This window comes from Citrus clementina, unplaced genomic scaffold, assembly GCF_000493195.1.
Source record: "Citrus clementina cultivar Clemenules unplaced genomic scaffold, Citrus_clementina_v1.0 scaffold_3, whole genome shotgun sequence".
Classification (NCBI taxonomy): Eukaryota; Viridiplantae; Streptophyta; class Magnoliopsida; order Sapindales; family Rutaceae; genus Citrus; species Citrus x clementina.
This window is the reverse complement of record NW_006262339.1, coordinates 22,572,373-22,585,149: the sequence shown is the minus strand read 5'-3', so window position 1 is coordinate 22,585,149 and position 12,777 is coordinate 22,572,373. Positions and strand designations below refer to the sequence as shown.

At 36.9% G+C, this 12,777-nt stretch overlaps 1 protein-coding gene across 1 annotated transcript; it reads left to right on the top strand.

The window, feature by feature from the left end:
* Positions 1 to 791: 791 nt before the first annotated feature.
* On the top strand, positions 792 to 5,249 carry LOC18050035 (disease resistance-like protein DSC1). Its single transcript, XM_024187144.1, has 5 exons — positions 792 to 1,451; positions 1,669 to 2,944; positions 3,292 to 3,588; positions 3,688 to 4,521; positions 4,637 to 5,249. Exons 1-5 carry the CDS (start codon positions 931 to 933, stop codon positions 5,186 to 5,188), a joined length of 3,480 nt encoding a protein of 1,159 aa, XP_024042912.1. The 5' UTR covers positions 792 to 930; the 3' UTR covers positions 5,189 to 5,249.
* Positions 5,250 to 12,777: the final 7,528 nt, after the last annotated feature.

Sequence of the window (12,777 nt, the reverse complement as noted above, 5' to 3'; positions counted from 1 at the left end):
GGAGTTAGATGATGTATGAGCTTATGGTCTTAGGAGGAAGAATAAGAGCCCAATTTCTTTTAGGGATTAATGTTACGTTAATAATTTATGAGTATTTTAGCTTTCACTAGGATGACATTTATTTGAGGATATGTTATTTTATAACTTATTTTGTTTTGGTGTTTTAGAAATGAGATTGATGAAATGCAATTTCACTTCAATTTCATGATAGTATTTTATTAGTGGAATTGGGGTGTTATAACAATACAATTCAAATACAAAATAATTACATTAAGAAAGAGTCAAATTAAAAGATAAAGAAACTATTAAAATAATAAATCCAATATATTAAATATTAACTATTATGCCCCCTTTCTTATGGCCCTGTATTTCATATACTTACTTCTCTGTTGAAGATTCTGCTACTAAAAAAGGCAAACAGTTCTGCTGTTGTCTCAATTGTGTAGGTTTTTTTTTTTTTTTTGACAGTTCAATCGCTGTCTTAGTGTTATATCTCTCCTTGGATTCTCTTGCATGTTTATGGAATATTTTAGAAAAATAAATAGCTTTTTTTCGCAATTGAGAGTTCACATTTTAATAGAAAAGCCTAGAACAGGACCCTATTGCCAATAGTTATGGTCCGACAAACTTGTCAGTAAAGCAAAGAGTAGGATTTAAAGTTGTGCATGTCCAAATTATCGTGCCTTTGGGGAATTCACACCTTTCACCTTTTTAGCTAGAATTCACTTTTTCTTTCTACACTTGAATAACGCGGAATAGTTTCAACTAAAAGTTAACAAAGCATTGCTTAGGGAAGGAGATGAAAATTATCAAGAAACCACCTGGTAGGTTCCAAGATCGTTATAATCTCTGTACAAGACTACAGTAACTGAGATTTGAGTCAATAATTGTTTTCATTTGATCACAATCTTTGAGATCAATTGAACTCTGATGGCTTCTGTTTCTGCTTCTTCTTCTTCTTCTTATCCATCCACCAGTTTGAGTTTGATGAAACCTCGAAACAGTAAGTATGATGTTTTTCTTAGTTTCAGAGGAGAGGACACCCGTGACAACTTTGCCAGCCATCTTTTTTCAGCTTTGTCTCAAAAAAGTATTGAAACTTTCATTGATGACCAACTTAACAGAGGAGATGAAATTTCAGAGTCACTTATGAATGCAATAGAAGCATCAGCCATTTCACTCATCATTTTCTCTGAAGGCTATGCCTCTTCAAGATGGTGTCTCGATGAACTTTTAAAGATCCTCGATTGCAGGAAAGAATATGCACAAATTGTGATACCAGTTTTTTATCGCGTTGATCCGTCAGATGTGAGAAACCAAACTGGGTCTTTTGGGGATTCATTTTCGAAGCTTGAAGAAAGATTTAAGGAGAATTCAGTGAAGCTGCAGACTTGGAGGAACGCTTTGAGAGAAGCGGCCAGTTTTTCTGGTTTTCATTCCCTCAACATTAGGTAAAAGGTTACTTTAACTTCTTAGTTAAAGTGTTTGTTGCATTTGCTGAGCTAAATATGCTGAATTATACTTAAAATTTTTTAGGCATCATAATATTTTTCGACTGACTGCTTTGTGGTATTGATCTTTGGTAGTTACATTTGGTGTGCTAAATTCTGAATCGTCTGAACAAATTCTAGTTTTGTGGACTTCCCGACTTTTAAACTCCTACAAAAGAAATTTGACAGAATTAATAAAAGCTCGAGAAGTTTATAAGTTTAATAAAATTAATGAGGTTCTGTCATATTTTAAGCAATTTCAATCTATCATTCATCACATACCATTAGAGGACGGGGGGAATTCCCTCACACACATATTCGGTGAAAATCCCTCCTATTTGAACTTACTACTATTTTATGTATTTGCCAGGCCTGAATCGAAACTTGTAAAGGAAGTTGTCAATCACATTTTGAAGAGACTGGCTACAGTTTTTCCGTGTGTTAACAATAACCAGTTGGTTGGAGTAGAATCTAGAGTGGAGGAAATTGAATCTCTATTAGGTGTTGAATGGGAAGATGTTTACACTTTAGGGATTTGGGGCATCGGTGGTATAGGCAAGACAACAATTGCTAAAGCTATTTTCGAAAAAATCTCTAGTGATTTTGAAGGTTCTTGTTTCCTTCAAAATGTTAGAGAAGAATCAGTAAGACCGGGAGGATTAGCTTGCTTGCAACTAAAACTTCTTTCAAAATTATTGCAGGATGACAATGTGATGCCTAATATTGCCCTGAGCTTTAGAAGGCTCAGCCGTCGGAAAATTCTAATTGTTTTTGATGATGTGTCGTGTTTCAACCAAATAGAATCCTTAATTGGAAGTCTTGATTGGTTTATGCCTGGGAGTAGGATAATAATAACCACAAGAGATAAACAAGTGCTTAGAAATTGGGGTGTGAAGAAAATATATGAGATGGAGGCATTAGAATATGATCATGCTCTTGAGCTATTTAGTCGACATGCCTTCAAACAAACCCATCCAGTTGTTGGTTATGAGGAACTTTCAAGCAAGGTAATGGAATATGCTCAAGGTGTTCCTTTAGCTCTTAAAGTTTTGGGTTGCTTTCTATTTGGAAGGGAAAAAGAAGTCTGGAAAAGTGCAATAAACAAATTGAAAAGTATTCTCCATCCAAGTATCCAAGAGATACTAAAAATAAGTTATGATGGTTTGGATGATAAAGAGAAAAATATTTTCCTAGATGTTGCTTGTTTCTTTAAAGGTGAGGATGTATATTCAGTAATGAAGTTCCTTGATGCAAGCGGATTCTACCCAGAAATAGGAATAAGTGTTCTTGTTGATAAGTCTCTTATTGTCATATCAAACAATGACAGGATAACAATGCATGATTTGCTACAAGAATTGGGTAGGGATATTGTCCTTCAAGAATCAGTTAATCCTGGAAACCGCAGTCGGTTATGGTATCATGAGGATATATATGGAGTTCTTACATATAATATGGTAAGCATTTTGTTGGGATTATTATTTTGGAATAATATTGCATTGACAAATTTCTTATACAAATACTTATATAAGCTCGAAATGATGAGTTTTAGAATTAATAGAAGATTGACAGTGATTGAAAACACAAAAACTGGGAATAGGTGATGAGCAATAAAAATTGCCATGTCAACTTGCATGTAATCTTTTGTATTGAATTATAATTTCAAGTTGACATGGCAATGATAATTAATAATTTAGTATTACTTGAATTAGTTTGCAACTTAGAGTTTGCTTGCCCAACATTGACTACAAGCTTGAATTTTCTAAATTTGCTTTTAAATGTATGGTCTTTTATTGATGATCAGGGGACTGAAAAAATTGAGGGCATCTGCTTGGATATGTCTAAAGTGAAAGAGATTTGTCTAAATCCCGATACTTTCACAAAGATGTGTAGATTGAGATTTTTGAAATTTTATAGTTCAATAAATGGAGAGAACAAATGTCAAGTCTCTGATTTTCGAGCCCTTAGATTTGCTGAAGTGAGGTATCTTCACTGGCATGGATATCCATTTAAATCACTACCTTCAAATATTCATCCGGAGAAACTTGTTATACTTGAAATGCCTCACAGCAATATTGAACAGCTTTCTGAAAGTGTCCAGGTAGATATTTCTTAATAAATCTTGGCAATGTGTTAGGAATATTTGATTATCGTACATGCTAATGATATGTCTTGGCCTCTTTTTTGATTGAGCATGCAGCATCATGGTAAGTTAAACCAGATAATCATGGCTGCCTGCAATATTTTTACCAAAACTCCAAACCCCTCGTTGATTCAACATCTGAATAAGCTGGTTATCCTTAATCTAAGTGGTTGCTCAAAACTGAAGAGCCTTCCGGAGATCTCATCAGCTGGTAATATAGAAAAAATACTTTTAGATGGAACTGCAATTGAAGAACTGCCCTCATCCATCGGATGTCTATCTAGGCTTTTGGAATTAAACCTTGGAGATTGTAAAAATCTTAAGAGTCTCCCAAGCAGCCTATGTAAGTTGAAATCTCTGGAAGAGATATGCTTAACAGGATCTGCAATTGAAGAGCTGCCCTCACCCATCGAGTGTCTCTCAGCGCTTTGCGTCTTAGACCTTGGAGATTGTAAAAGTCTCAAGAGTCTTAAACTACCTTTTGATGGCTTGTACAGTCTAACGTATCTATATCTAACTGATTGTGCCATCACAGAGTTACCTGAAAGCCTTGGCCTGTTGTCCTCACTTGAAGAATTGTATCTAGAGAGAAACAATTTTGAAAGAATACCAGAAAGCATCATACGACTTTCTAAGTTGTCAAGTCTCCTCGTAAGTTATTGTGAGAGGCTTCAATCCTTACCAAAGCTTCCATGCAATCTATACTGGTTGGATGCACAACATTGCACGACATTGGAATCATTATCAGGTTTATTCTCAAGTTATAAATGTGTCTTTTTTTACCTGAACGAAAATTTTAAATTGGATCGGAAGCTCAGAGGTATTGTCGAAGATGCTCTGCAAAATATTCAGCTAATGGCAACTGCACGTTGGAAAGAAATACGGGAAAAGGTGTGCCTTTAACTCTTTCCTTTTAATTTATACAATGTTTGCTAATTTTTTTCCCCCTCTCCTTGAAATTAAAGCCAACAATATAATTTTAAAAATTATGATTTTTGTGGTGCAGATATCTTATCCAGCTCTTCAAGGCCATGTCGTTTTACCTGGGAATGAAATTCCAATGTGGTTTAGCTCTCAAGGTATGGGATCTTCTATAACCTTGAAGATGCAACCAAGTTGCTTCAGTAATAACAAAGTGCTCGGCTTTGTTTTCTGTGCTATTGTAGCATTTCGAGACCATCATGTCAGGGATTGGTCTTTTAAATTCTACTGTGAATTCAAAATCAAACTCAAAGATTGTGATCCGCATGTCATACAGAGATATCTGGGGCGAGTTAATTATGTAGAGCCTGATCACTTACTTTTGGGGTACTATTTCTTCAATCATCAGGATCTAAATGGTTGTTGGGAATACAATTGCGTTCCTGAGGCAGTCCAATTCTATTTTAAGAAAGTGTTGGGTTCTGAAACTGAAACTTTGGACTGTTGTGGGGTGAAAAAATGTGGGATCCATTTATTTCACGCCTCAGATTCTATGGATTCAATGGAAGATCCAAGCAAAGTTTTCAACCGAAAGGAAGTAGAGGAGCCACACCCCAAAAGACTGAAATATTTATAAAGGGGAGAGTGTTGAAGATAGCAGCCATGACAAGTCATCAGCTGAGCTATGTGACACATTGGCATGCCACCTAAGCTACACCTATTTACCAGCTGATGCAAATTCAATGAGGTGGCAAAACTGCTACACAGAGAAATACCAGCACATGGAATGAATGGATGAAGATTCTGGAAGCATCATATCATTGGCTAATAATTGTTGGATTATTTTGTTTTATCTGAATTTGTTATTTTTAGCTAGCTGTCACTTTTGTTTCCTTGTGTATAAATGGACGATGGTCTGTAAACAAACAAAATAATCAATTCAAGTTTTATTTTTCAAATACAAGTTTCTGGTCTCTTGTGCTCTGCTTGCTAAAGAAAGCAATTCCTAAGGAATTTAAGTTGGTATCAGAGCCATCTTCAAAGCTATGGCAAGCAGCAGCAGCACACAAGCAAACGACCAGATGGAAAACTTGAATCAAAATGAAAATCAAAACACTCCTCAAAACATTGAACAAAACTCGAGTCACAACTCACCCTCACCCACTCAACACATTACCAGCAGCACATATGTGTTCACAACTCCCATTAAGCTAAATCAAAACAATTTCATGCTCTGGAGATCACAAGTGATTTCCAGCATTAGAGCAAATGAACTTGAGGGGTTCATAGATGGCAGCCATGTCTGCCCTCCTAGAGATTTCATAAACCTTGGACAAGATCAAACAATAATCACCACACCTAACCCAAATTACCAAGTCTGGAAAAAGCAGGACCACATTCTCTTAAGTTGGCTGTTATCTTCACTTAGTGAGGATGTACTGGGCACTGTGGTAGATTGTTCCACCTCCTTTGAGGTGTGGACAACTCTCTCCAATCAATTTGGTGCAAGATCTAGAGCTAGAATCCTACACCTCAGAACACAAATCCAGACCATCAAAAAGGGCTCACTAACCATTCATGAGTATTACTCTAGAATGAAGTCTATATTAAATACTCTTAGGGCAGCAGGGAGTAATATGAGTGATGATGACTTTATCATGTGTATATTTGCTGGTTTGGGATCAGAATATGATTCAGTAATTGCTAGCATAAATTCAATGCAGGAAAGTCCCTCACATTCTGAAGTCTATGGCATGCTTCTCAGCCAGGAAAACAAAACTGAACACAACCTAAGCTCAGGAACTATAGAAGCAAACTACACACAAATGAGAAATGGGAGAAGAAATTGGAACAACCAGAACAGGGCTGGAAATCAATATCAACCTGGCATAGTCTTCAGAACCCCTGGCAATGGTTCTGGTCATGGTCAAGGAAATCAGAATCCTCATGACAAAGGGAAGAGCAAAGCTGTAAGTGATGATGATGGTGCAAATCCTAAGGGGCCTTGTCAAATTTGCTGGAAAATGGGACACACGGCTGCTGATTGCTGGCACAGATTCAAAAAGAATTATGTGCCACAACCAAGCCAAATGAGGGAACCAAGAGGTGCATATGTGGCTGCAACTGATGGCCAAAGCAGTGGAGCCTGGTACTTGGACAGTGGTGCCACAAACCATGTGACAAATGCCCTTAGCAACATAAACACCAACTCTGAGTATCAAGGTAATGAAAAGCTAATTGTTGGAAATGGTGAAAAACTCCTGATTTCTCACATTGGTAACTCTATGCTTTCCACTTTAAATCCACATAAACACATCACCTTGAATGACATATTATTTGTGCCAAGCATCACTAAAAATCTCATTAGTATTTCCAGATTATTGCATGATAATGACATTGATATCGAATTTAAAAAATCTGTGTGTTTTATTAAGGACAAGAGGCAAGGGAAAATTCTTGTGAAAGGAGTGGCTAGAGAGGGGCTTTATGAACTGCTGTGCTTACCTACTCACCTGAGTGGGAACAAAACTCGTTATGCTGCTGTCTTATCTTCTTCCTTCATGCCTGAGTCAATAAATTACATCAGCAATCCAGTGTCTATGTTGTCATTTAATTTGAGTAGTGTCAAGTTAGCAAATGTTTGTGTTGAGTCCTCTGAAATTGATAGATCAAGCAATGATGCTTTAAAAGATATTGATCTCTGGCATCTCAGACTAGGGCACCCAAATGAGTCTGCTCTGAAAAGCACCATGTTGTCTTGTAATCAATTTAAATTAAACAAGAATTCTGTTCCTTCATTTTGTTGTGCATGTCAGTATGGAAAACAATCTAAACAAAACTTTAAAAGCACAGAAATTAAAACCAGCAAGGCCTTAGAATTGATTCATGCTGACTTATGGGGACTAGCACCAATTCCCTCAAGTCATGGACATAGATATTACATATCTTTTGTGGATGACATGACAAGATACACCTGGCTGTTTCCCTTGACAACAAAATCCCAAGCTCTCAATACATTCATCACCTTTAAAAGCCAAATTGAAAACCAATTGAATTTGAGAATTAAAGCATTACAGACAGACATGGGAGGAGAATTTAAACCATTCAAGGCTTTTCTTGACAAAGAGGGCATAGCATTGAGACAATCATGTCCATATCTACATGAACAAAATGGCAAGGTTGAGAGAAAACACAGACATGTGGTAGAAACTGGACTCACATTGCTGGCACAAGCCAAAATGCCATTAAAATTCTGGCAAGAAGCTTTCACTTATGCCACCTACATTATCAACAGATTAGCCTCACCTGTTATTGGAAATAAAACCCCCTTTGAATTGCTTTACCATTACAAACCAAATTACTTACAAATCAGAGTATTTGGATGTGAATGCTATCCATTTTTGAGGCCATATAACAAACACAAGCTTGATTTCCATACTGTCAAATGCACATTGCTAGGAATAAGCATAACTCACAAGGGATATGTTTGCATGCATCACTCAGGTAGAATATATATCTCTGCAAGTGTCAGATTCAATGAAAGCTCATTTCCTTTCTCTGATGACACCAAGTTCAGCAGACAAGAGTCCACAAGTCAAAATGATTTTATTACTCTCTTAGAAAAATTTCAGGTTGTGTCATTTTCTCTTGATACTCCTCAAAACACTCAGACAGCAGTTGATGAAGGCCACTCTCTGGAAACTCCTGAAGCTTCAGAACAATTCCAGAACCTTGACCAAGGTAAGACACATCAGAACTTGAGCAATGATATGATGTCAAATAATCAAATGTCCTCTCCCTATACAAATCACCAACCTCAAGAAAATGACCAATCTACATCTCCTATCATAGTTCCAAACACAAAAGAAGCCATACCATCACATCCTATGGTAACAAGATCTAAGGCAAGTATCTTTAAACCAAAGATATACCAAGCTTCTACCCAACCACAGACTGCATTACCCTTCAACACCTCAGAAGCCTTAAAAGAACCAAACTGGAAAAAGGCAATGGAAGATGAATACAATGCCTTGCTGAAAAATGAAACATGGACCTTGGTACCAAGTGACTCAAGTTGCAAGTTGATTGGAAATAAATGGGTGTACAGAGTTAAAGAGAATCCAGATGGAACCATAAACAAATATAAGGCCAGACTAGTGGTGAAGGGATTTTTGCAGATTCCAGGCATTGATTTTACAGAAACTTTCAGCCCTGTTGTTAAGGCTGCAACAATCAGAATCATTCTCACCTTGGCAGTAAACAATGATTGGAGTTTGAGGCAGGTAGACATAAATAATGCCTTCTTGAATGGTGAGCTGACAGAAATGGTTTACATGCCACAGCCTGAAGGTTTTGTGGACAAAAGTAAGCCTAATCACATATGCAGATTAAAGAAAGCATTGTATGGTTTGAGACAAGCTCCCAGGGTATGGTTTGATAAACTAAAGGGTGCTTTGAACTCTTGGGGATTTGAAAACTCAAAGTGTGATACCTCACTATTCTATAGAAGAATAAAATCTGAGATAGTTATACTGCTGATTTATGTTGACGACATCATCATTACAGGTGACAACAGTGGTAGTATTGAAGAGCTGGTCAGTAATTTAAATAGAGCATTTGCCTTAAAAGACTTGGGGGAGCTGAACTTCTTTCTGGGGATTCAGGTGAACAGAAACCAAAATGCCATTCTGTTATCTCAAACCAAGTACATACAAGATCTGCTTGCCAGAATAGAGATGAGTGACTGTAAAGGAATTGAGTCACCTTTCAGTACTACAGAGAAACTAAAGAAAAATGAAGGAGAAAAGTTTTATGATCCCACATTGTATCGAAGTATTATAGGTAGCCTGCAGTATTCAATACTCACAAGACCTGAGCTTGCTTATTCAGTGAACAAGCTTAGCCAATACATGTCTGATCCTAGGCAACCTCACTGGATAGCATGCAAAAGAGTGTTGAGGTATCTCAAAAGCACCATGAACATGTGTCTGAAATTCAAAAGATCAGAGTACTTTGATCTAATAGCTTATACGGATGCAGATTGGGCAAATGACTTGGATGACAGGAGATCTATCAGTGGTTATTGTGTATTCTTGGGTGGAAATCTCATTGCTTGGAGTTCAAGGAAGCAAGGCTTATTTGCTAGATCTACGGCTAAATCAGAATACAGAGCAATGGCTCTTTGCACCACAGAACTCACATGGATTGGTTCTCTGCTAAGTGAGCTGAAAATAGAAATGCAAAGAACACCAACAATCCTAAGTGATAGCACAAGTGCAGCTGCAATAGCAACCAATCCTGTGTTTCACTCCAAAACTAAGCATTTCGAGATAGATCTACACTTTATCAGAGACATGGTAGCAAGAGGAGAGTTGGAATCAGTTTTGTTGCAGGCAGAGACCAAATAGCTGATGTCCTAACCAAGCCATTACCTTACTATAAATTCAGCTGTTTCAGAAGCAAACTCAAGGTGTTTGACAAAACCTTGTGTTTGAGAGAGGGTGTTGAAGATAGCAGCCATGACAAGTCATCAGCTGAGCTATGTGACACATTGGCATGCCACCTAAGCTACACCTATTTACCAGCTGATGCAAATTCAATGAGGTGGCAAAACTGCTACACAGAGAAATACCAGCACATGGAATGAATGGATGAAGATTCTGGAAGCATCATATCATTGGCTAATGATTGCTGGATTATTTTGTTTTATCTGAATTTGTTATTTTTAGCCAGCTATCACTTTTGTTTCCTTGTGTATAAATGGACAATGGTCTGTAAACAAACAAAATAATCAATTCAAGTTTTATTTTTCAAATACAAGTTTTATTTTTCAAATACAAGTTTCTGGTCTCTTGTGCTCTGCTTGCTAAAGAAAGCAATTCCTAAGGAATTTAAGTGAGAGAATTGAGGTTGAAAATCGTGTCAAATTTTCTGTAAAGTTAAAAGGGGCTATGAATCCCAATAGTTATGCATGTAATAACATAATTTAACATTTGAAAATACGTTATATGCTGATTAATATTCTTTAAATTATACATTTGTAGTTTCTTTTTCAGTTTCGAAAATTTATAAGAATAAAATTTGATTTGTTAAGTTTTGAGGGATGTATTGAACACAATTTCACACAAGTACAGGTTGCTTATTTATTATTTACATTGTTCTATCTGTTCGGACTTTGTCTAATATCTTAGTAAAAAATGTTTTGGCCTACTCTCTGTGCAATAGTTTTGGGGGAAAGTGCATTGACTATCATACCTGTTGAACCCGAAGATGACTCTTTTCACCTCAAAATTAACTGATTGCAGACTTGCGTTTTCCTGCATGTTATCTTGAGCTAGAGGCTTGACCTGTTGTTTGGTCAAAAATTTATTTGGATTATTGGAAACTTCTCAGTAAAGTCAGCTATTTTGATGATTCTAGAGCTCAAGTTCTGATTGAATCTAAGAGAGTATTTTGACGTGCTGTGCAGTTCGACACAGGAAATTGTGAAAGTGGAAGTCGAATTAGTGGTAAGCCGTAAAGCAATTTACGAGGCATGGGTTTACAAATGGATTGTAAACCATTCTTTTGGTGCCATGTCTCGTGATCTTTTCTGACTTTATTTTTTTTCCAGCACTTCCATTGAAATTAATTGACTTGCCTGGTTTGGATCAACATAACGAATTATAGACAAGTCAATGGTGAGTGTTAATGTTTCTAGGCCTTGATCCACTTCAAATTGATGTGGCGTTCTGCATGTTTTCGTGGTATGGCAGGTATATCACAAATTGCTATGCCCTTGTGTAGGTTGGTGAATGTGCAGAGCATAGGCATCTGAAATTGCTTCTTCTCAAGCTCTTAGATTTGCCAAGGACCATGAGGGAGATGGTTAACTGACTTAGACTTTTTATGTATTGTCTTAAATTGCTTTTGCTGGTACCTTTTGGATTTGTAACCCAAGATAAAATTGGGAACTTACTTTGACGACAGGTACCGGGACCGTTGGTATAATAAGTAAAATAAATCAAGCTTTTACAGACCAAAAAGCTCTTGCTGCTGTGCAGGCTCTCCTATTAAATGAAGGTCCACCAAGAATATCACATAATATTTGTCTATGTACGTTCATAGTTTAACCTGTACGTGGTTCAAATTTCCTTCTTAATTATTAGAATATGTGAAACGTTTCAAAATTGAAGCTTGTGGGCGGTTGTGGCCTTACAAGTTGCTGCCTGCATTAGATGGGTCCAAGAATGAAGCTAAAAGCTGATGGTCGCGCAGCATATAGAGCGAGCTTTTGTCCCTTCCTAACATTTGGTTCATCTGGTGCGGAGGAAGAGTATGAGCTTCTTTAATGGATATTCTTGTGTTTGACTTGTGTTTTGATAGTATATTTAGATCCTTGCTTGTTTATGGGTTTGGCACAGCATGAGAAGTCTATTCATCAAATTCATAATACATGTAAGGAGACATTTCATAGTTTAAACATAGTTTGCTGGGTCATTTTCCTTTTTTTTAACCTTTCGAATTGGTATGAATGGTTCATCAGAACTGCTAAAGTTTTGCAAAAGTGCTTTCCCAGAAGTCCTCTGAACATCTCTTTGCTTTTATTAGGATGGAAAGACATCACCGAAAGAAGGTGAAGCCTCAATCTTCAAAGAAAGCAAAAGAGGCAGAGCAAGCAACAGTGAACAGTCTCTCAAAAAAAAAAGCAACAGTGAACAGGGTAAACATGCAGGACACGACGGCTCAATCTCAAGAAGTTCGTGGAAGAGCGTCAAGATAAAACGAGTAAATTTTGGTTATTACTATTACAGTATATTTCATTTCAAATTCTATCATAATCAAATGCTCCCAAGTCGCACCCCCTCATACAAATCACCGTATTAGCATGGAGGAGCGTTTTCTTCTTGTAGTCTTTGTCAGCATTTCTCTTTGGGTCTTTGTTTATTTCGGGATGCTTTACTGGCGTATGGTGTAGTCAGAAATTTGAGTAACATCTTGTGCTTGCTGCTTTTTCTTTTCTCTGTGTTAGATGTCTCTTCAACTAGCTTTTTGTGTTCTTCTTCGTCGCTCTCTCATAATCTTTTGTTCTCTGGCTTGGACATCAGTCTTTTATGTAAAATGTACATCTTCAATCTTCACAGATGAATTTCTATAAACTGATAGTATTGAAGCCTTTCTTTGATCGTCTTCTTCAGTTCATGACGAAGCTTTTCTTGATCATCTTCTGTTGATGATGATTACTTT

Bases quoted from the DNA above. Each gene is read 5' to 3' on its own strand.
- LOC18050035 (XM_024187144.1), top strand. From the start codon at position 931: ATGGCTTCTGTTTCTGCTTCTTCTTCTTCTTCTTATCCATCCACCAGT. The intron at 1,452-1,668 runs GTAAAAGGTTAC...CTCCTACAAAAG, and splicing joins TTTCATTCCCTCAACATTAG to AAATTTGACAGAATTAATAA. The intron at 2,945-3,291 runs GTAAGCATTTTG...ATTGATGATCAG, and splicing joins GAGTTCTTACATATAATATG to GGGACTGAAAAAATTGAGGG.